This window comes from Diceros bicornis, chromosome 7, assembly GCF_020826845.1.
Source record: "Diceros bicornis minor isolate mBicDic1 chromosome 7, mDicBic1.mat.cur, whole genome shotgun sequence".
Lineage (NCBI taxonomy): Eukaryota > Metazoa > Chordata > Mammalia > Perissodactyla > Rhinocerotidae > Diceros > Diceros bicornis.
In genome coordinates, this window is record NC_080746.1 from 88073278 (window position 1) to 88097370 (window position 24093).

General features: G+C 41.3%; 1 protein-coding gene and 1 long non-coding RNA gene across 6 annotated transcripts in view; both read left to right on the forward strand.

Annotated features, from left to right (window-relative positions):
• The first annotated feature begins 19156 nt into the window (after positions 1-19156).
• The window catches only part of QSER1 (glutamine and serine rich 1), an 87389-nt gene continuing 82452 nt past the window's right edge, over positions 19157-24093 (forward strand). For all 4 annotated transcript variants that reach the window (XM_058546202.1, XM_058546203.1, XM_058546204.1 and 1 more), the window contains exon 1: positions 19157-19378. In XM_058546202.1, the coding sequence (XP_058402185.1) occupies positions 19221-19378 (158 nt within the window). In that variant the 5' untranslated portion in view covers positions 19157-19220. The remainder of the gene's footprint in view (positions 19379-24093) is intronic.
• Positions 20158-24093, forward strand: part of LOC131408980 (uncharacterized) — a 37509-nt gene continuing 33573 nt past the window's right edge. For both annotated transcript variants that reach the window (XR_009220847.1, XR_009220848.1), the window contains exons 1-2: positions 20158-20221; positions 20916-21017. This is a non-coding gene — a long non-coding RNA (uncharacterized LOC131408980). The remainder of the gene's footprint in view (positions 20222-20915; positions 21018-24093) is intronic.

Below are 24093 nucleotides of genomic sequence, written 5' to 3' on the forward strand. Positions count from 1 at the left end.
TTTGAGGGAAATTTATAATATATTACTCCTTAAACTGAATTTATTTCTGTGACCAATATCTGTACATAATTTAAAAATCAGAAGAAAATATACTTATGTTATACTAAATTATAGGAGTAACAGTACTTCCAGCTTAAGAGAAACACATTAAGTAATACTAAGTATTGTACACATAAACTGATTATTATTAAATATTAGTTTGTGTTAAACATTTAGCCCAACTTAAATTTTTTTGGATCCAGTTGAGTTATACATAAATGTTAATATTTACATTCCTTAAACTTACTTTAATCAAGGGAACTGGAAGACAAGCTAGTGACTAGGAGAAAATATTTGCGAAAGACACATCTGATAAAAGACTCATCCAAATTATAAAAAGAACTCTTAAAACTCAACAATAAGAAAACAAACAACCTGATTTTTAAAAAAATGGGCAAAAGATCTGAACAGACACCTCACCATAGAAGATATACCAATGGCAAGTAAGCATATGGAAAGATACTCAACATCATATGTCATTAGAGGATTGCAAATCAAAACAACAAAGAGATACCACTACACACCTATTAAAATGGCCAAAATTTGGAACACTGACAACGCTAAATGCTGATGAGGATGTGGAGCAACAGGAACTCTCATACGTTGCTGGTGGGAATGCAAAATAATACAGTCACTTTGGAAGACAGTTTGGCAGTTTCTTACAAAACTAAATATACTCTTATCACTTGATCCAGCAGTTGTGCTCCTTGGTATTTACCCAAATGAGTTGAAAACTTATGTCCACACAAAAACCTGCACATGGATGCTTATAGCATCTTTATTTATAATTGCTAAAACTTGGAGGTACCAAGATGTCATTCAGTAGGTGAATAAACTGTGGTACACTCAGATAGTGGAATATTATTCAATATTAAAAAGAAATGAGGTATCAAGTCATGAAAAGACATGATGGAAACTTAAATGCTTATTACTAAGTGAAAGAAGCCAATCCGAGAAAGCTACATATGTATGATTCTAACTATAAAACATTCTTTTTTTTTTTTTCTTTTTTAGATGAGGAAGATTGGCCCTGAGCTAACATCTGTGCCAATCTTCCTCTATTTTTTATGTGGGACACCACCACAGCATGGCTTGATGAGTGGTGTGTAGGTCTGCGTCTGGGATCCGAACCTGGGCTGCCAAAGTGGAGCATGAGAACTTAACCAGTATGCCACTGGGCCGGCCCCATAACATTTTTGAAAAGGCAAAACTATAGGAATACTAAAAAATCAGTGGAGGGATGAATAGGCAGATCACAGAAGATTTTTAGGGCAGTGAAACTACTCTGTATGATACTATAATGGTGGGTACATGTCATTATACATTTGTCCAAACCTGTAGAATGCACAACACCAAGAGTGAACCCTAATGTAAACTATGGACTTTGGGTGATGATGTGTCAGTGTAGGTTCATCAATTGTAACAAATGTACCACTCTGGTGCAGGATGTTGATAATGGAGGAGGTTGTTCATGTATGGAGACGGGGTATATGGGAACTCTCCCTACTTTCTACTCAATTTTGCTGTGAACCTAAAACTGCTCTAAAAAGTAGAATTTATTAATGAAAAATTACTTTTAAGACAAGTTTTCTTAGGAGCAATTGAAAATTTTTTCAAAATACTTATTTGCTGTTAAAGAGCAGGAAAAAAAGAATGAATTGTTTTAGTAATGATTTTTATGTAATACTTAACTAGGTGAAGTCTGTAAGTAAAATTTCAACTGATTCAAAAATATGTTTTAGGGGCTGGCCCAGTGGCATAGCCGTTAAGTTCACACACTCCCTTCAGGGGCCTGGAGTTAGCAGGTTCGGATCCCAGGTGCAGACTGACACACCGCTCATCAAGCCATGCTGTGGCGGCATCCCACATAAAGTAGAGGAAGATGGGCACAAATGTTAGTTCAGCGCCAATCTTCCTCAGCAAAAAAGAGGAGGATTGGCAACAGATGTTAGCTCAGGGCTAATCTTCCTCAAGAAAGAAATATATATATATATATATTCTAGATTTTGATTGCTGTGACAAGATAGTGAAAGAAACAAAGATACAAGCTTTAAAAAACTAGGTGGAATAGCCACATTTCATCTAAAGATAGAACTTGTCCTAACAACAGCTTACTGAATATGCTTCCAACAGAGATACTAACTTGAAGAGGAAGGAGAACTTTGGGGACTAGAGCCATAGAGATCTGGGAGGTAGAGTGATTAAGAACACCCTTACAAAGTTAGTGCAGTATTGTCTGAAGTCCATTACCGTCTTTAAGCATATTTTTCTCATTCGGGGAGCGGAATAAATGATGTAGGAATCACTGGTAAATAGATTAGGAAGCAGGGTCTGAAAGATACTATGGAAGTCTGAGCTCTAGTTGAAAGTAACCAAAACAACTCAAACTGGCCGACAAAACTGGGAGGTCTAGTCAGGGGCTTAATATCTCAAATTCTTCTAAACTCTGCTTCTTCGTGTTAACACTCTTACTGCACAAAGGCTTTCTCTATGTCTAGGGAAGGGTACAGCCACAGGCTTACATCATACCCACTCAGGATTGCAGCAAAGAAATTTTCTCTCACCCAAAGCCTACATATTACAACCAAGATTCTAATTGGCCAAGCTGGGGTCACAGGACTGTAACTGGGCCAGTTAGTGGCAGGCCTGGTTCACATGCCCACCCTGTGTCCAGAAGCCAGCATACTGATTGGAAGTTGGGGGGAGACAGTCCCCAGAAGATGCCGATGCTGTTACTAATCAGGGCAAATGGATGTTGGGCAGAAAAACCGGCTGCTCTCTACTTCAGACACCAAGAATCATCCCAAGATGGGTGGCAAGACCAATCAGAATCTCTCGTACCAAACCAGGTGAGGTGGGGCAGGGGTTAAAGAGCCCAGAACCAAGAGGTTGGTCAGAAAGAAGGCAGTAGCCCTAACGTCATTTTAAATCAATTAACATCTGTTGAGTACTGTAGTAGTTTTCTTTTGCTGCATAACACATTACCACAAATTTAGGGCTTGAAACAACATTTATTATCCCACAGTTTCTATGAGTCAAGAGTCTAGGAACAGTTCAGCTGGGTCCTCTTCTCAGGGTCTGACAAGGCTTCGGTCAAGATGTTGGCCAGGCTGTGTTCTCATCTGCAGGCTTTACTGTGGAAGAATCCACTTTCAGGCTCACCCAGGTTGTTGGCAAAATTCACTTCCTTGCATCTGTAGGGCTAAAGGCCCTTATAGGCTGGAGGCTAGAGGCCACTTCCAGTTCCTAGAAGCCACCTGCAGTGCCCCGCCACATGGGATTCCTCAGCATGGCCGCTTACTTCATCAAGCCAGCAAAGAGTTCTCTACAGTGTGTCTGCTAGCAAAATGAAGGGTTACATAAGTAAGCACAAGAGTGACATCCCATTACCTTTGCTACATTCTATTGGTTAGAACAAAGCCACAGGTTTCCTCTCCAGGAGGAAAGTCTACAAAGGTATGAATATCAGAAGTGAGGGATCACTGGGGACACCTTAAGTTCTGTCCATTATAAGCATCTATCATATGCCAGTTTCTAGGCCAAATGCTTTCTCTGTAATCTTTCATTTCATATGCACATGTTAAAAAGTCAATTGTAAAGTGTTATAGAAATGTGAGTTAACACCTAATAGTAATATTATTATTTTTTCTTGAAAATCTTGTAATAATGTCTCATTATTTACCATTTTCATTTATCTTGTTCATTTTCCTCCAATTCCTGGCTTTAAATAGCCTTAAACAGGTTAAAGTGCTTATATCAGAGACAATAAAATTGAGAACAATTTGGAAAATTGGTCCCATTCCCTAGCTGGCCAAGGTACACCCAAAGGAAAAGGAGTTGAAAAAGAGTAGATTGAATCCCTGGTCCTTTCATGGCTCTGAATGTCTTCTTTACTCTCACATTTGATTTATAACTTGGCTGTGTGTAGTGTTCTAGGTTAAAAATCATTTCCTTTGCGGAGTGCAGATGTTGCTTTAATATATCTTCTAGCACCTAATTGCCATTAAGAATTCTAATAGCATTCTGATTCCATTCCCTTACATAAGACCTTTTATTTCCCTCCAGAACCTTTTTTTTTCCCCTTAAACAACAGAAATTTATTTTCTTACAATTCTGGAGGCTAGAAGCCTGAGACAAGGTGTCAGCAGGATTGATTTCTTTCGAGGCCTCTCTGTTTGGCTTGTAAGTGGCATCTTCTTTCTGTGTTTTCACTTGATCTTCTCTCTGTGTGCATCTGTGTCTTAATCTCTTCTTAGAAGGACACCAGTCATATTGGATTAGGGCCTACCCTAAAGACCTCATTTTAACTTAATTACCTCTTTAAAGACCCTATCGCCAAAACTAGGCACATTCTGGGGTACTAGGTTAGGGCTTCAACATCTGAATTTTGAGAGGACCCAATTCAGCCCATAACACTGGTCTCCCTATTTTTGTTCTTGTCTCCTAAAATCTAGTTTCTATCCTCTGGAAACTTTTCAAATCTTCTTTTTATTCCTGGTGTTCTCAAATTTACAATTCTGAGCCTTAGCGTAAGTTTTCATTTGTGGTTCATGGTATCCAATGCTTCCTTTCAATACAGAGATCTGTGCCTCCCCAGTTCTAGAAAATTTTCTTGTGTAATATTTTGCTACTTTTTTCTCCTTTGTTTTCTCTACTTTTTTTCTGATTCCTAATGGTTGAATATTGGACTTCCTGGATTGATCCACTATGTTCCATTTCTTTCTTCATCTGTTCTATTTTCTGCATAAGATCTTGTACTTTGACGTCCAACTCTATTAAATCTTGATTTTTGTAGATTGTCATATTTTTAATTTCCAAAAGCACTTTTGTATTCTCTGATGTTTTTTACATTTATAACAATTTTATTGGTGTATAATTTACATGCCATAAAATGAAGCCATCTTCTGTGAGCAGTTCCAGGAGACACCCAGGTAACAATGATCCCAAGTGCAGAAAGCTCCCATCTGCCCGTTTACTGTCAATTTCCTGACTCTCCAGCCTCAGGCTACCACTGATCTACTTTCTGTCACTATGGATTAGTTTTGCCTACACTAGAATTTTATAAAAATCAAATCATATGACATGTGCTCTTTAGTGTCTGCCTTCTTTCACTCAACAGAATATTGTTGCACATATCAGTAGTTTGTTCCTGTTTATTGCTGAATAGTATTTCATTGTATCGATATACCACAATTTGTTTATCTATTCACCTGTTGATAAGCATTTATGAATAAAGCTACTATGAACATTCATATACAAGTCTTTGCGTGGACATATATTTTCACTTCTTTTGGGTAAATATCTAGGAGTAGGATTGCTGGTAGTAGGTGAGTGTATGTTTAACTTTATAAGAAACTAGCAGGGGCAGGCCAGTGGCATAGTGATTAAGTTCGCATGCTCCGCTTTGGCGGCCTGGGCTTCACAGGTTTGGATCCCGGGCGTGGAACTATGCACCGCTTGTCAAGCCATGCTGTGGCGGCATCCCACATATGAAGTAGAGGAAGATGGGCACGGATGTTAGCCCCGGGCCAATCTTCCTCAGCAAAAAGAGGAGGATTGTCAACAGATGTTAGCTCAGGGCTAATCTTCCTCACAAAAGAAAAAAAAAAGGAAAGAAACTACCAAATGTTTTTCCAAGTGGTTGAACTGTTTTACCCAACAGGCTCCACAATGTTGCCAATGCTTGCTGTTACCAGTCTTTTAATTGTATCTACTCTGGTGGGTGTGTAGTGGTATCTCGTGGTTTTAATTTTCATTTCCCTGTTGCCTGATAATATCGAGCATCCTTTCACATACTTATTAGCCATTCATGTATCTTATTAAGTGTTTATTCAAATCTGTGGCCATTTTTTAAATTGGTTTGTTTATCTTCTTACTTTTGAGTTACAAAGGTTCTTTAACTATTTTGGATATAAGTCCTTTGTCAGATATGTGTTTGACAAATGTTTTCTCCTAGGGTGTGGCTTGCCTTTTCATTTTCTTAACAGTGTCTTTCAAAGAACAGAAGTTTAAAATTTTGATAGAGTTCAATTTATCAGCTTTTCCTTTATGTTCATTGTTTTTTTTTGCATGCTGTCAAGAAATCATCACCCCAAAGTTGTGAAGATTTATTTCTATGTTTTCTTCTAGACATTTTACAGTTTCAGCTTTTACATGTAAGCCTAGTTTTTGTGTGTATATGAAGTTAGGATTGAGGTTTATTTTCCTCCATTCAACTGTGCAGTTGTTTTAGCAAGATTTGTTTAAAAGGCTGTCCTTTCCCCACCAAATTATCTGAATTATCTTGGAACTTTTGCTGAAAATCAACTGATGATGTATTTGGGGCTCTCTGTCCTGCTCCACAGGTCTCTGTCTATCCTGATGCCTATACCATACTGTTTTGCTCACTGTAGCTTTGTAGTAAGTCCTGAAATGAAGTAGTGTGAGTCCTCTAACTTTATTCTTTCCAAAAATTATTTTGGCTATTCAAGGCACTTTGCATTTCCATATATATTTTAGAATTAGCTTGTCACCTTCTAAATCAAAATATTTCTGGGAATTTGCCTGGGATTGCATTTAATTTACAGAAAAATTTGAGGAGGTCAATTTCTTAACAATTATGAGATTTCTAATCCATAATATACTTTTCAAGATATTGAGGTCTTTTAAATTTCCCTCAGCAGTGTTCATAGGTTTCAGTGTACAAATGTTGCATATATTTTGTTAAATTCATCCTTAAGTAGTTCATGTCTTTTTATACTATTCTAAATGTATTTTTTTGTGTGTGTGTGTCAAGGAGATCAACCCTGAGCTAACATCCGATGCTGATCCTCCTCTTTTTCTGCTGAGGAAGATTGGCCCTGAGCTAACTTCTGTGCCCATCTTCCTCTACTTTATATGGGACGCTGCCCCAGCATGGCTTGACAAGCGGTGCGTCGGTGCACGCTCAGGATCCGAACCCAAGAACCCTGGCCCACCAAAGTGAAGTGTACGCACTTAACCACTTGTGCCACTGGGCCAGCCTCTCCAAAAGTATTTTTAAAATTTGATTTTCCAACTCCTAGGTATACACCCACAAGAATTAAAAACATACATTCACATAAAAACAGGTACACAAATATTCATAGCAGCATTGTTCGTAATTGCCAAAATGTGGAAATATCCAAATGTCCATCAACCTATGAATGAATACACAAAATGTGGTTTATCCATACAATGGAATATTATTCAGCCATAAAAAGGAATGAAGTACTGAAACATGCCACAGCATGGATGAATCTTGAAAACATTATGCTAAGTGAAGGAAGTCAGATACAAAAGGCCACACATATTGTATGATTCCATTTATATGAAATGTCCAGAACAGGCAAATCCATGAAGACAGAAAGTAGATTAGTGGTTGTCAGGGACTGGGAGAAGAGGGAATGGGAAGTGTTTGCTCATGGATAGGAGGTGTCTTTTTGGGTTGATTTAAATGTTCTAGAGTTAGATAGTGATGATGGTTTCACAATCTTATGAATATACTAAAACCCATTGAATTGTATACTTTAAAATGATGAATTTCGGGCCGGCCCCATGGCTTAGCGGTTAAGTGTGCGCGCTCCGCTACTGGCGGCCCGGGTTCGGATGCCAGGTGCGCACCCACGCACAGCTTGGCCGGCCATGCTGAGGCCACGTCCCACATACAGCAACTAGAATGATGTGCAACCATGACATACAACTGTCTACTGGGGCTTTGGGGGAATAAAAGGAGGAGGATTGGCAATAGATGTTAGCTCAGAGCTGGTCTTCCTCAGCAAAAAGAGGAGGATTAGCATGGATGTTAGCTCAGGGCTGATCTTCCTCACAAAATAAATAAATAAAATGGTGAATTTTATGTTTGCAAATTATGTCTCAATTTTTAAAAATTTTATTGAGGTCATAATGGTTTAAAACATTGTGAAATTTCAGGTATACATTATTATTTATCAGTTTCCGTATATACTGCATTGTGCTCACCACCAATAGTCTAATTTTTATCCGTCACCGTATATATGTGACCTTTTACCTCTTTTGCCCACCCCTCGACTCCTTTCCCCTCTGGTAGCCACTAATCTGTTCTCTTTGCCTGTGTGTTTGTTCATCTTCCACACATGAGAGAGATCATGCAGTGATTGTCTTTCTTTGTCTGGCTTATTTTGCTTAACATAATACCTTCCAAGTCCATCAATGTTGTTGCAAATGGGATGATTTTGCCTTTTTTATGGCTGAGTATTCTGTATCTTCTTTATCCATTCATCAGTTGATGGACATTTGGGTTGCTTCCATGTCTTGGATATTGTGAGTAACGCTGCAATGAACACAGAGGTGCATAAGTCTCTTTGAATTGTTGATTTCAAGTTCTTTGGACAAATATCCAGTAATGGGATAGCTGGATCATATGGTATTTCTATTTTACTATTTTGAGAGATTTCCATACTGTTTTCCATAGTGGCTACACCAGTTTGCATTCCCACCAGCAGTGTATGAGGGTTCCCTTTTCTTCACATCCTCTCCAACATTTGTTATTTTTTGTCTTGGTAATTATAGCCACTCTGACCAGTGTAAGGTGATATCTCATTGTAGTTTTAATTTGCATTTTCCTAATAATTACTGATGTTGAACATCTTTTCAAGTGTCTTTTGGCCATCTGTATATCTTCTTTGGAAAAAAATCTGTTTATATCCTCTGCCCATTTTTTGATTGGGTTTTTTGTTTTTTTGTTGTTGAGTTGTATGAGTTCTTTATATATTTTGGAGATTAGCCCCTTGTCGCACATATGATTTGCAAATGTTTTCTCCCAGTTGGTGAGTTGTCTTTTCGTTTTGTTTATGGTTTCCTTTGCTTTGCAGAAGCTTTTTAGTCTGATGTAGTCCCATTTGTTAACTTTTTCTTTTGTTTCTCTTGCCTTAGTAGACAAGGTATTCAAAAAGATGCTGCTATGACCAATGTCAAAGAGTGTACTGCCTGTATTTTCTTCTAGTAGTTTTATGCCTTCAGGTCTTACATTCAAGTCTTTGATCCATTTTGAGTTAGTTTTTGTGTATGGTGCAAGATAATGGTCTATTTTCATTCTTTTGCATGTGGCTGTCCAGTTTTCCCACACCTTTTATTGAAGAGACTTTCCTTTCTCTACTGTATGTTTTTAGCTTCTTTGTCGAAGATTAGCTGTCCATAGATGTGTGGTTTTATTTCTGGGCTTTCAATTCTGTTGCCTTCATCTGTGTGTCTGTTTTTGTGCCACTACCATGCTGTTTTGATTACTGTAGGTTTGTAGTATATTTTGCGGTCAGGGCTGGTGATGCTTCCAGCTTTGTTCTTTTTTCTCAGGATTGCTTTGGCTATTCGGGGTCTTTTGTTGCCCCATACGAATTTTAGGATTCTTTGTTCTATTTCTGTGAAGAATGTCAATGGGATTCTGATTGGGATTGCATTGAATCTGTACATATCTCAATTTTTAAAAATTTAATTTTCTAGTTGTTTATTGTTACTATGTAGAAATATAATTAATTTTTATTTATTGAACTTGTATCCTGTGATATGGCTAAATTCAATTGTTAGTTCTACTTTTTTTTGGTGGATTCCTTAGGATTTTCTATGACATAATCATGACATTCACAAATAAAGACAATTTTACTTTTTCTTTCTATTTTCCTCACCTTATTGCACTGGATAGACCCCCAGTACAATGTTGAATAGAATGATGTGTGAAAGAGAGAGAGATTGAAAGCAAATGTGGTAAACGTTGACATTTACGAAATGTTAATGAATGACATGAAGGTATTCTTTGTACTGTTCTTTAACCTTCTTTGTGTCAAAATAAAAAGTTAAAAAAAAAAAAACCCAAAAACTATGTACCAAGCACCGTTCTTTTTTTTTTTTTTTAAAGATTTTATTTATTTATTTTTTCCCCCAAAGCCCCAGCAGATAGTTGTATGTCATAGCTGCACATCCTTCTAGTTGCTGTATGTGGGACGCGGCCTCAGCATGGCCGGAGAAGCGCTGCGTCGGTGCACGCCCGGGATCCGAACCCGGGCCGCCAGCAACGGAGCGCGTGCACTTAACCGCTAAGCCACCGGGCCGGCCCCCAAGCACTGTTCTAAGCATGTATTAAGTTACTTAATTTTCTCAACACCTCTATGAGGCAGGTATTATTACCCAGTTTTATAAAAGAGGAAATTGAGGCACAGAAAGGTTAAGTGGCTTACTCAAGGTCGCACAGTAAGCAGCAGAAGCTGTGTTTGCATCAAGCCAGCCTGGCTCCAGACGCTCCTAAATGTTGTGCTATTCTGTGTCTTGAAAGAGTACTTTTTTAATTTTTATTTTGTTTATAAGGACATTCATAGATACCCTCATAATGTTAGCCCCTCTAACTTAACTTTTTTTCATTAGTTTAAGTTCCTCAACTGGAATTTCTCTTAACCTTAGGTTTTTGTTTATTAATTTTTCCGGGAACTTAAGCATGATAGCTGGAGAAGGACCACTGAACTTTATTGACTTTGACAGATAAGAATCTGAAAAGACTGGCAGAGCTGTCACTCTAATCAAGAGGGCACAGAGGGTGAGGCTGCTAAGATCCCGAGGATGCCTGGTGCAGGGCTTGGGGCAAAGAGAATTAGGTCTAACACTAACTGTAAGGGGAAGGGACCAGTTGTGATTCTAAGCTCATCAACAGTACAAAGCAAAGGGTACAAATGTGGCTGTCGTGACCTTATTTTCATGAATGTAAGTCTAAAGGATCCATGCACTCAGTGCTGACTTGGGTGCACTCAAAATAGTGTTCTCACGTACTGTAGGTGGGAAAGAAATTGATGCAATCTTTCTAGAGAATAATTTGGCAATGTGTATCAAGGACATGAAGGAGTATTCATTAAGGAGCATCGAGGAGCATTCATGTTCCGTGACAAAGAAAGCCCACTTCTGGAAATGTACCCTAAAAAATCAAAGGGATTAGACATTTTCAGAAAGTTGTTCATTGCAGTATTTTCATAAAGCAAATATTGGAGACAAATTTCCAACAACAGACGAAGAATTAGTTAAATTACCGTGTGTCAATATAATAGACTGCGATGTAGCTATCAGAATTTTAATGAAATGAGAAAACTTTAATAGAAAATGTCAGCACCAAGAGTTAACCAGCCGCCTTCTCATTTCCTGCATTTCAGCAGCTCTCATTTCTGTCCCTGTTGTTGCTCTCTGCCTGGGCTCTAGCTACTTGTCTAGCCTAGTAGTTTTGAAACTGTCTTCACAGAGGCCTCGGAGTTCTAAAAGATGCCTTGGGAGTTGGGAGTTGGGAGCAAGGGAGAGGGCTAACAAGCCTCAGGATTCCCCTTTTATCAGTATTATATACTAAGGGGCATATAACCTTTTGTTTGGAAGGACTACTGTGTTTAAAAAAAAAAAGACCCAAGCTTACTTATTTCACCCCTGGTATCAATAAGTGCTTTGAGATTGTTTGTCCCAGTTCTGACCTCTTGAACATGCACCTTTTAGCACTTAGCAACATTCCTTCACTCTGCCTTGTCCTTTTAGCCAATCCATAGCTGACAGGAGACAATTCAATAACTGCTTAGACTTGGGGACAGCCACTTATGAAAAGACATGCATAAAAACTTAAATTACAACACTAAAATTAAGTAATTATATCAACAGTGTAAGACATGTTTCCCCAAAAGCAGAACCTGAGACAACGATTTGGGTGCAGGTAGTTTACTTGGGAGGCAGCAAGAATGACAGAGCAGAGAGAAAGGCAGGAGGACAAGCCAGAGGGCACATTGTCAAAGTTGCTGTTATAGATAACAAGGGCTCACTTCCATGAGGACCAGCTGCATAACAGCCCACCTGGAAGCTGGGAGCTGGAGTATTTAACCACTGACTTCCATTCTCCATTGATTGAGCATTTCTCCTGATGGGGAGATGCAAACTCTCCTGCATTCCAGGGAGCTCCAGTGATGTCAAAGATAGCAGAATGCAGAAAGACACATGGTAGAGTGTTGGGGTAGGATTCTGTGAACATGGAGTAAGTCAGAATTGTCTCAGAGGTGAGCCAGGGGATGTGATGTGGGCAGCAGAGGCATCCAGCGTGCTACAACGTGTCGTGAGCAATATTTCCTCAGAGTTTTTAAAGTTGTGAGCAAGCAGCCATATTACATGAGCAGCAGAAAAATGAGCATATGTAAATACACTGATGGTCTAATAAAACAAAATCGTGTAAAGAATAGTCCAGTGCTTACTTTGTTACTTTCATTAATGTTCTTAATGAGTGGATTTGTGTGTGTGTGTGTGTTTAACTCTATGAAGAGATTGTATTTCAGTTAAGTTCTTCAGCAGCCCAGGGTTAGTGGGTTCGGATCCCGGGCACCGACCTACGCACTGCTTTTCAAGCTATGCTGTGGCAGGATCCCATATAAAGTAGAGGAAGATGGGCACAGATGTTTGCCCAGGGCCAATCTTCCTCAGCAAAAAGAAGAGGAGGATTGGCAACAGATGTTAGCTCAGGGCTAATATTCCTCAAAAAAAAAAGACCAAATTTCATTTTCTCCACTGAACAGAGAAAGTACTTGTGGAAGCACAAGAAACTCAAAGACATGTTGAGCAAGAGCCCATGTTTTCCCAGAATTTGTAGAAATTTGGGAGAGGGTTTTGGACTTCCACGAGATGTTACAGCCTAACTTATCTGGATCTTAAAGAACTGAGAACTTCCATAGGACAAAATTAAATCTAATATCAAGTAATGATATGCTTAGTAATTAGTATACATATATTAACATTAACATGCATGATACTTTGGTGAAGTCTAGATCTCTCCCAACAAGCTTCCTTTACCACCATATCCAGGGCTTTGGGATAAAGGGAACAGAGAAGTAGCCAAGAGAAGGGAGAGGATATAAACCAGCTGTGCAGGGGTCTTTCTGCTCAGGCAGAGTGTGCCTTAGTGCCTTACACCTAGGCTGTAGCCCAGAGAAGCTGAACACTTGAGAACAATGCTCTACCACGTCAGTTGAGGTTCAGCCCTCCAGCAGCAAAACTTCTGGAAAATATTTGCCTCAAGTTGTATTTGCAAACAACCAGGACAATAGGAATACAATGGGACTGTCCTAAGTAGTGAAATGTTTTTTTCTTTTCTTGTTGTTGTCATTGTTGTGGGTGGTGGGGGTGTGTGTGTATGCGTGTGTGTGTGTGTGTGTGTGTGTGTGTGTAAATCCATGAAGGGACTGTGCTGCTCATGTTGGTATGCCAATGTCCCACCCAGTCTGAAGCCGTAGACTAGAGCGGGACATTTGGAAGGGCAAGGAAATGTTTTCCACGGCTTTGATCATGTAACTCCCTACTTAAAATGTTCTCGTGGCTCCTTATTGTGAGGAAGTATATAAACTAATTAAACATTTGGGTATTTTACCAAATATGGGACTATTTGAACATCAAGATAAATAAATATGGTAATAGATTATAATCTTATGTTCAAGGACCCCCAAGACCACCCTCACATTCAAAGATTTGTACAAGAACTCACAGGTCAGAGAAGTTGTTATACTTATGGTTACAGTTTGTTACAGTGACAGAATAGAGCTTAAAATTAGCAATGGAAAAAGGTGCATAGTGCAGAGCACAAGGGAGGCTGGATGCAAGCTTGCAGTTGTCCTCTCCCAGGGGAGTCCTGGTGACATTAATCTCGTGAAGCATTGCCAACCAGGGAAGCTTACCTGAGCCTCGGTGTCCAGGGTTTTTATTGGAGTCAGTCACAGGCATGGTGGCTGATCTTAAATCTCCACCCTCTCTAGAGGTCAAGCTGATATTATGCGGTCTAAAACCCCCACCATAAATCACATTGTTAGCATAAACTATCTGGTGTAGCCCAAGGCTCAGGTAAACAAGGACACTCTTAACGTGCAGGATATTCCAAGCACTTAGAAGTTATTGCCCTGGAGCCTGGCAAGGGCCAAAACTTTCTTTGGAATATATAGGGTTTAGACAACCTAGGCCTGCTGAGTTAATCTTTTACTACACAAATCCATTGAATAAAATAAGAATCCATGAGGGGCGGGCCCAGTAGCGCAAGCGGTTAAGTGCGCGCGCTCCTCTGCAGTGACCCGGGGTTCGCCGGTTCGGATTCTGGGTGCGCACTGACGCTCTGCTTGTCAAGCCATGCTGTGGCAGCATTCCATACAAAGCAGAGGAAGATGGGCATGGATGTTAGCTCAGGGCCAGTCTTCCTGAGCAAAAAAAGAGGAGAATTGGCAGATGTTAGCTCAGGGCCGATCTTCCTCACCAAAAAAAAAAAAAAAAAAGAATCCATGAGTCTATATTGAAATAAATAAATAGATAGATGAGGATAAAGAAAATTTCCTTTAGAATTGTAGAAGAATGAGAGAAGGAATAATGGAGTTAGAAAAATCGCTATTTGGTAACTATAGTAATAATTGTTTCAAGCAAGAATCATCAGTGGACACTGTAGTAAGTTGTTTCATGGCTCCCCAAAAGATGTGTCCATATCCTAATCCTCAGACCATGTGAATGTGACTTTATTTGGAAAAAGGGTCTTTGCAGATGTAATTAAACTAAGGATTTTGAGATGAGATCATCCTGGATTACCCAAGTGGGTCCTAAATCCAACGGTAAGTGTTCTTATAAAAGACAGAAGAGAAGACAGACATAAGGAGGAGAAGTCAATGTGAACACAGAGGCAGAGATTGGAGTGATGTGGCCACAAACCAAGGAATGCCGCCATAGCTGGAAGAGGCAAGGAAGAATTCTCCCTCAGGGCCTCCGAAAGGAGTACAGCCCTGATGACATCTTGATTTCCATCTCTGACTTCCAGAATTGTAAGACAATAAATTTCTGTTGTTTTAAGCCACCGAGTTTGTGATAATTTGTTGCAGCAGCCACAGGAAACTAATACAGATGCTAAAACCAGTGGTGAAAGAATGATGCTTTAGGAGTTATATAGTCTTAAAGTGCCCACAACATACTTAATAATTATAAAGAAAAGTCTAGTAACTCTTCAGTGGAGAAAGCTGGCAGTAGCTAGCTCTTTAACCAAGCCAATTGGGTTGTGGAGTAAAACACAGCTGGTTTGAAGCTCCACTTGCACCATTGTCAATTTATATTAGCTTGCATGATTTGGGGAGTTACTTAACTTCATTAAGCCTCAATTTCCTGTAAAATGGGAATAATGATAACCAATACCTACATCATAAGGCTATTTTGAGGATTAAATGAGACAATCCATGTAAAACCCATAGCCTAGGACCTAGTACATATGAAGTCAACACATATTGGTTATTCTGATGAGAATAGCTATCATCTACAGAACAAGGTTTAAATTTCCTGTAACCTATTTTGGGGAGATGAAAGATACACTCAATGAAAGACTTCATAATCAGGCCACACCCTTGTCTTTCCAGCTCATACTTAAATTATGCTTCTTCCCCAGACCGCCTGTTCTCCAATTGTTCAACTTTGCTTCTTCCAGACCCCTGATCAGCTGAGCCATTCACCAGAACCCAAGAGTCCATCCATATCCGTAGCTCAGACTACTTCCTCTACGTACAAAATTGATGATCAAGTATGCTTCTTGAAGCTCTGCTCACTGAGACAAATGTGGCTCTTCACTGTCTTTCAGTGACACCTCTGAGTGAAGCCGTGGCTTCCAAAGAGGCAGGCTTCCTCACAGCTCTTCTGACTCCATTGCTGGGGCTATGGCAGGCAACGGAGGAGTCACAGTTGTTGGATATGGTCAAGCCCTGGAGACAAAGAAAATGAAAGTGGGACTTGCTTCATTTCTGATGTTTTCATTTAATTTCTGTGTTTACCTAAGAGACTGAAATCAGGGCTGCCAGAAGAGAGACGAAACGTTGAAAACAAAGCTCCTTTCTCCTAATCAACCCACTTCCCACGAACATACTCCTGATACCTCAGTGAAAACGTGAACTTGACCTTCTTGGATCTTTCTAATTAATGGTTGGTCTATTTGTAACGTTGGAATGTATGGACTTACTGACTACATTTCTAGTCAGGCAACCCCAAATTCCGCATTTCCCAACAAACTAATAAACAAGGCTGCCTCACTGGAGATGGAGTTCCGTTGCTCCCTCCCCCATTTGATTGCCTCCATCACCTCAAGGCAAGTCGCTGAACGCTGGGCCTCAGTTTCCTCAACTACAAAATGAGGGTAATGAACTCCCCTGTCTTCCTCCAAGCTTCCTGCCAGTTGAAATACTTAGTGATTTTCTAAGGGGATGAGAAGAAGGTTGGGAAGTGTGGGAAGACTGGTCAGGGACATATTCCAAGGCATCACTAACTCCTAGACAATAAATTCAGAAGGAGGTGAAGATGGGGTGGGGGAGGAGGAAAGACTCCTTGAGTGTAGGACTTCAATTCATCTTGCAACCAAACTGCCTCTGATTTAACCAATTTTAAAACCCTGTCCCCCACTTTTAGGATTGAGATGGAAATAGTGGTTTGTTTTATTATTTGGAAAGGATTATGTAAATGACTAAATAGAACTTGTGAATGGATATTTTAAAAATAGTATATATATTTATTCCTTCAATAAACATGTATTTAGAGCCTAATATAATGCCAAGCATAGCATTAAGTGCTGGAGATACAAAGATGGATTAAATACAACTCCTGCCTTTAAGGAACTCATGATCTGTGAGGGAAAGAGGCAGATACACAACTAATTGTGATACAACATGATAGCATTCAATATAATAAATATAACAAGCACAAATATAACAAGGCAATTGAAAAGGAAGCAAGTGATTTTACCTCGGGAAGTTGGGGAAATTTCATGGAAGACATAATGTTTGATCCGCATTTTGAAAGATGAGTAGAAGTTCCACAGGCAAAGAATGGAATGAATATTTTTATTTACTACAAGAATAACAAAGTTCAGTGCAGACTTTTGACACTGTCTAGATCAGCCTTAAGGCAGCTCAGTTGAAAGAGATTATGAAGTTTGCAGTAGTGGGAGTCTACTTTCAGTAGGGAAGAAGACATTCTTCAGATAATATCAATTTTACCAAAAACATTTAATGATGTTATTTGTACACATGTTGTAACATTGGAAATATACTTGTACTGAGTTAGGGTAAACTAAGGAAATTTCACTTAAAGAGCAAAGGAACATCACATATGGTGACAGAGTAATATTATTTAAAAAATATTCACTAAAATTTTCCCTATATATCTTTTTTCTGATTTACGTGATGTAAACTGCATAATAGCGTGAGGGACTATAAAGGTTTTATTGCCACTTGTTTGGTATTGCCTGCGTAGCTCACTCTGAGTACCAGTCGTGGGTATCTCAAACCAAGTCCATAAAACATTTATAGCATGCCACTCCACTTTCTACACTTTCCATACAGACACAACTTGAGTGCTGACAAAAATACTCAGAAATGTAACAATTAGTAGTGAAAACTTTGTTTTACATAGATTACAGATCTCCAGTCTGTAGTAAGAAAAATAAATGTTGTAAGGAAAATTTATGTTACTTCTCTGCAGGATCTCAGATTATCTGGCAAATTCCTTCCCCAAGGAAAACCACTTTTCAAAAATATCCTTAGTAAATGCATACTGGAATTAACATAAAATTGGCAAGGTCACTTGTGTCTACATGTTTGAATTCATTTGTAAATAACGACTACTCACTTCCTTGCTTCCCCACCCCGGGGACCAGACTCTAAGCATCACAGGTGCCGAAAGACTTACAAAAAGGAATGAATAGGAACAAAAGAAAGTAGGCGCCAGGAGGAAAACAGAATCTCTCAGAACAAAATTACTAATCCCAGAAGGAATAGCAGATCCAATACCAGGGATTGCCCAAGGTTAAACTGCTTTTACAATGGTGATCAGAGAGAGTGTATCGAATTCATTAGGTCTTCTACTACTCCTGTCTGATTTGCTTAAACCTTTATGTTAGGCTTATATCAGGGATAGATTTCTGTGCTAAGCACGTAGTAGGTAGTAAGCTAGTACCGATTTTTTAAGGATGGTGGTCAACAAATATAAACTTTATTTTTAACTTTTACTTTATGCCTTAAGGACCAAACGATACTTTCTATGATCCCTAAATTTCACTATTCATGAGTTAGAAGAAACACAACTCTGATATACAATTGAAGAACCTCAAATAATCATTCAATTACCCCGTACCAAACGGCTTGGAGGTCAGACAGGAAATGTTGGGGTAGAGTCCTACCGAAGTTCCAAGTCGCAAACAAAAAACTCCAACACAAAGTGTGCATAGTGAGTTTAAATTTATTGTAATCAAAGTCATCCAGATGGTAGTTGGATTAATCAATGAAGACGCAGTATTTATCTTGGGACAGAAGATTCTGAAATCCAGAATGAGGAAATCCCAAGGTGGGGGTGGGGACAGCTAATAAGAGCCCCTGGGAAAGGTCCTTTCAACGAGGACTGGAAAATAACACGTTTAAATTTGAATCTCTTTGAATACAAGTCTGCCCTAACAGTAGGAACAAGGTCCTGCAGCCCACAAGCTTCGGGCAGGAAAGGAGTCAACGGAACTGTGAATCAGCCCGCTCAGCCGTTTCTGGTTTGGGACCAGGCGCGGGGCAAGAGCTCGCGCTGTGGGAACCGAGTATCTGAGTCACTCAAAACAGCCCGGAGGGTCGCACAGCGAGCTCCAGGCCGCGCGCAGCCGAGCCCCCGCGCAGCTCCCGGCGCGCCGACCGCAGTCGCGGCCCCTTCCCGGCGGCGCGGCGCGGACAGCTCCCGGACGGACCGCCGAGGGCGGGGAGCCGCGCGTGGCCCCCGGCCTCCCCCGCCCGCCGGCCCGCGCTCCCTCCCTGCTGCGGCCCCGGGCCACCCGCGGCCCGGGAGCGGCGCGCGCGGGCGCCGAGGGGCGGGGCCCGGCGGGGGCGGGGCCCGGCCGCGGGCGGGAGGTGCATCCTGGGAAATCCACCAACATGGGGCGCCGCGGCTGCCGCCGCCGCCGTGAGTCTCGGGCGCGCGTGCCGCCGCCTCCCTGACGCCCGCTGGGCTCGCCGCGCGCCGCGGCCCGGGTCCCGCGCAGACCGGCCAGCGCGTCCCGTCCGTGCGCCCTCCCGCCCGCCATGTGAGGGGCAGCCCTCGCCGCTCCCGCCCCTACCTCCCCTCCCGCCCCTCACCCGGGGCCCCGAGGCCCCCGCCGCCGCCGCCCTCCGAGCCCCGCGATGGACAGGAACTACGCGACCTCCGGCTTCGCCGACCCGCCGCCGCCCGCGCCCCCCGCCGCCCCCGCCGGCGCCGCCGCGCAGCCCCCCGCCCCCGCCTGGGCCTACGAGCCCCGGGCCGCGGCCAGCAGCGGCGGCAGCCCCAGCCTCAAGGCCAGGTAGGGCGGTGGGCGGGGGTCGTGGCGGGCCGGGAAAGGCCGGGGACGCGCTGGGGCCTGCGCCCGCGAGGCGGCTCGGGACTCGGGGCGGCGGCGGGTAGGGGCTGGGGGCGCGGGTCCCGGTCTCCGCCGGCGCTGGGCTCCCGCCGTGAAGTTGGGCTCGTGGCCGAACTGGGCGGTCAGGGAGACCCGGGCGGGCTCCGGGAGCCGAGGGGGCGCCGCGGAGGCGGGGGTAGTGGTATTCCATTGTACTGGAGCCGACAGTGTGGTCTGGGGGCCGGGGGGGTGAGGGTGGGGAGGCGGCGAGGAGCGAGGCCGAGCCGCGTCCCTGACGTGGGGGCCGGGGCTGGGCTGCGGGAGGGCGCGCGGCGCGAGGCTGCGCCGGGCTGGGTGACATATGTTCGCGGTGGTGGCCAAGATTGAGCTAATTTCTCTTCCACGCGTTCAAAGTTACTCTTGGGTTTCCTCCCCTTTTAACAACAGCAGGAAGTAAGGGATCTCTCTCTGCCTTCTGTGTCTTGGGGGACTAAGAGTTGGGAAGAAATTGGAGGGGGTCAGTGAAGGCCATAAAGGGTGAAGAACAGAAGCATGCTTCGCCTTCTCGGCTTCTGAAGCCCAGATGTATTATGTAGCGCGGGGTTCAAGAGTGCATCTCCGCCCCAGCGTGACCGAGTGGAATCTAAAATGTTGTCTCTGACTCGATATTTAAGCTCGCGGGAAATGTGTAGTAGTGCCACACTGTGGAACGGTCCATTTGAATGATAACTGGAAGGCGTGGTCTGGTTTGGACGATTCAGGAGCGGGGTGTTTTAAAGCCACCTCTGCTGAACAATGCAGAATCTGGTAGGTGCAGCTTCTGATTACAAGGACCAGGGAATCCTGGGTTGCTAATGACTTCATCCTCAGCTACCAACAGGAAGCTTCGTGGCTTTATGATCTCAACAGATTTCTTCATTATTGTCACGACAGAAGTGAACTTTTTTTTACTTTATATATTACAGTGTTCTAGGTCATCTTCTTTGTTTTTATGAAAGTTCCACGTTCGTGATTTGGAAAATATGTGCGAAGAGGAGCTGGTCTTTGTCTTAGTACCTGGAGATGATTGTGAAAGAATGAGAAAAATTTGGTTCAAGAAAAGAGAAATAAGGTTTCTTAGAAAATTTTAGGTCCTTTGTTTAAAACAGCTGGGATTTAAAAAAAAATAGTAATGTGATGTACCAGTTGGGAGCTAAATATTTAAATGCTGAAACCTTTCAGAAATAGTCATAACTTTGTATTATATACAATTTAAACATTTTAAAGAGTTTTATGAAAGATATTTGGCACTTTTCCCGTTATAATTTTTTGGTCGTAATTTGACTATCATTTTTCAAGTAGCTTTTGCATTGAATACGATAATTTACAAATTAAAATTACTTTATCTTCAGTGAACAGGAATAATAGGTATTTGTGCAGCATTTTTAATGTTTTAAATGAGAAATGTTTTATTAGGTAAATGAAACAAATGCTACCTAGTTATTTCTGTTATTTCTTTTAGCAGAATACTTCTGAGGCAAGAAACTAAAATCTACTTGTCATATTTTCCAAATGTTATTTATCAAAGTAACAAAGAATGACTTCCCAAACACATTTGAAAACAGTAAGTAGATTCATTTGGAACACATAATCTAAAGAGATTTATTTTCTGTTTATTGGAAGTTATTGATTCTTAAATGCTAAGCCCCCCCCCTTTAAAAAATATATATATTTTGGGGGTGGGGTCAGCTAAATTATAGCATAGAAAATGCAGGTTTCCCCCCTCCCCCACCAACTTGCTTTGTTAACATCTTGTGTTAGGATCAGGCCATCTGTACAGCGGTACACACACTTCTTAATTTTACCTCATTTTATTCCTCAAACTGTGCACTGTCCTCTTTCATTTCAGTTATATAGAAAATACTGAATCTGAGATATGCCCTGTAAGTCTTTAAGTATTCTGCATTTTCAGAAGCCTATTCATATTTTTATAACATTTTAAAAAGATTTTTCATAATTCATGTATCAGTTTTTGTTCCCCTTTGTGGCAGTTTCTTCTTGCAGGTGCAAATGAGTTCTAGTTGTGATGAGGTAATATGGGTGCTTATCCATAAAGAATGAGCCTGTCTGTCACCTTGTTTCCCGTAACCTATTAAGAATCTAACATGGTAATGACATTCGGTTGTTACTGACATGGGACGTAACATCCTACTTTATGTCTTTGCTTGGTCCTGAAATGGAACATTTTCATCAGTTGATGGGAAAGAGCATGGTAAACAATTTTTCATGAATTTGAAATAATACTTTTTTGGTATAATCGCTCCGTCAGATATTAGGTATTTCTGTTGTTTTAACAATTGAAAAATAAAGAGCCAGTCGGAAACCCCAGCATTTTACGTTAAATAGGGCATATAGAGAGATTTCTGAATATTTCTAAAGTAGTCTTGCTAGGTACATGGGAGGTTCAGGGATAAGAATTGGTCGTATTGATCTCCATTTATTTGTGCTCTTCTCAGTTTTAGGGACCAAATGAGCATGTCTTTGCCTATGACCATGCTGTTGGAAATCTTTTTGTGGGACTATTTTAGGTGCTGTAAATACCTTTGCATGCTTTTGGAAAGAAGATGATCAGGAAGCTGCAGACCTGTTGCCTTTTCTCTACCTGATATTTATATCTTGTACAGAACAGGAAGAACAAGCTGTTTATCATGGTGATGATAGATGTGTTTGTGTTTGAATATGCACCAGAAAGTGACTAAATGGAAATATTTTGTCTTAAAATAGATTTATATTTGTTTTTTGCCTTTCTAACTTGAAACAGTCTTTTTTTGCTACCAGTTTTTAGAATTTCCTAATATATAAGTTCTTTTTTTTTTTGTGAGGAAGATTGGCCCTGAGCTAACATCTGCCAATCCTCCTCTTTTTTTTTTTTTTTTTTTTTTTTGCTGAAGAAGACTGGCCCTGGGCTAACATCCATGCCCATCTTCCTCCACTTTATATGGGATGCCTGCCACAGCATGGCCTGACAAGCAGTGCGTCGGTGTGCACCCAGGATCCGAACCGGCGAACCTTGGGCCGTCGCAGCAGAGTGCGCGCACTTAACTGCTTGCACCACCAGGGCGGCCCCAAGTTCTTTTTGATTGTAGTATGACTGTGTAATAAGTGTGATAGGTACCCCTCCAAAAAACAAAACAGTGATAATTTCTCTGAAATTCGTCAGCTGCTACATGAAGGATTTTTTAAATAAGTTTTAAATCTAGAGTCTCCCTCACGGGTTTTGGAAAAGGACCTTGTTAAGATCACAATTTATGAGGAGTAGGGACAATCCCCAATTAGTGAAAGGTTATTTAAAACAAACTGTTGGGAAAGTATTTTCGCATAGAAACAATGTTGTAAGTAATAGTAGCTGTCATTTACTGAGCAACTTATTTGTGCTAGCTGCTGTTTTAAGTTATACACACACACACAGATTTATTTAATCCTCACAACAATCTTTTGAGGTAGGTATTATTTTTACCTTCCTTTATGAATGAGGGAACTGAGGCATAGAGACATTAATATACCTCCAGCTGCATGGCGAGTAAGTAGTGGAGCTGGGATTTAAACCTGGAACTTGTGGGTCTGGAGCCTGCGTGTTTAACTAGTGTACTGCACTGCTTCTTGCTAAGGTAGTCTCATGCTGTAATCTACCTAGATTATGGGTTAAGAGCTTTTGTAGCTGGCCTGGAAACCTAACCCTCAAGAATGTCCTTATTGCAGTGTTCTTGGTCACCGTCGACTGCTTGTTTCCTAATTGAAACAGACTTCCTTTCACTCTGTAGCACTGTACTTTCCTGGTTTTCCGCCTGCCTCTCTGGCCCCCTGCTTTTCACTGTTCTTCATTAGTTCTTACTCTTCGTCTAATCTCTACATGTTGTTGTTTCCTCAGGGTTTAGGATTGATACGATATCTTGTCCATTCTGTACTTTCTCCTGAGAATATCACATCCATGCCCATGGTTTTAAGTACCATCTCTGGAGATGCCCATATATGTGTCTAAAGCCCAGACCTCTTCCGAGCACTTCATCGCATATCCAGCTGCCTCTTTGAGCTGTCACTTGGGTACACAAAGGGCATTTAGTGATGAGCTCATGCTTTCCCCACCCACCCTATCTCTGCTTCTCAGTAAGTCACAGCTCTGTCCACCTAGTTGCTCAGGCCAGAGTCTGGGTGTTGTGTGTGCTCAGTCACTAAGCCCTACTGCTTTTTTATTTCTTAAAGCTGTCTTGAAATTGTCGACATCTGTCTGTTTCCACTGGTCCACTCTGATCCAAGCCACCATTATTTTTCACTTGGATAACTGCAGTATCCTCCTAAGTCATCTTGAACCTTTTCTTTTCTCCTTTCAATTCATTCTCCTCGCATCATCCAGAGTGATTTTTAAAAAACCCGAATCTACCAGTTCGATTATGTTGCTAAACCTTTCCATGGCTACTCCTACATCGTGGGGTCAAGTTTTTAAAAATCTGTAATGTGGCCTATATGGCCCTGCATTTACTGGCCCGTTTTAAATTCCTTGGATCATCCTAAATTCCTTACCTTAAAACCTTCATACATGCTGTTACCTCCACCTAGATAACTCACCCTTTCCCCATCTCCCAACCTGACTTAAGGTATCTCAAGTTAGAAACCCACTGCCTTCCAACCTCTGCCCCTTGTTG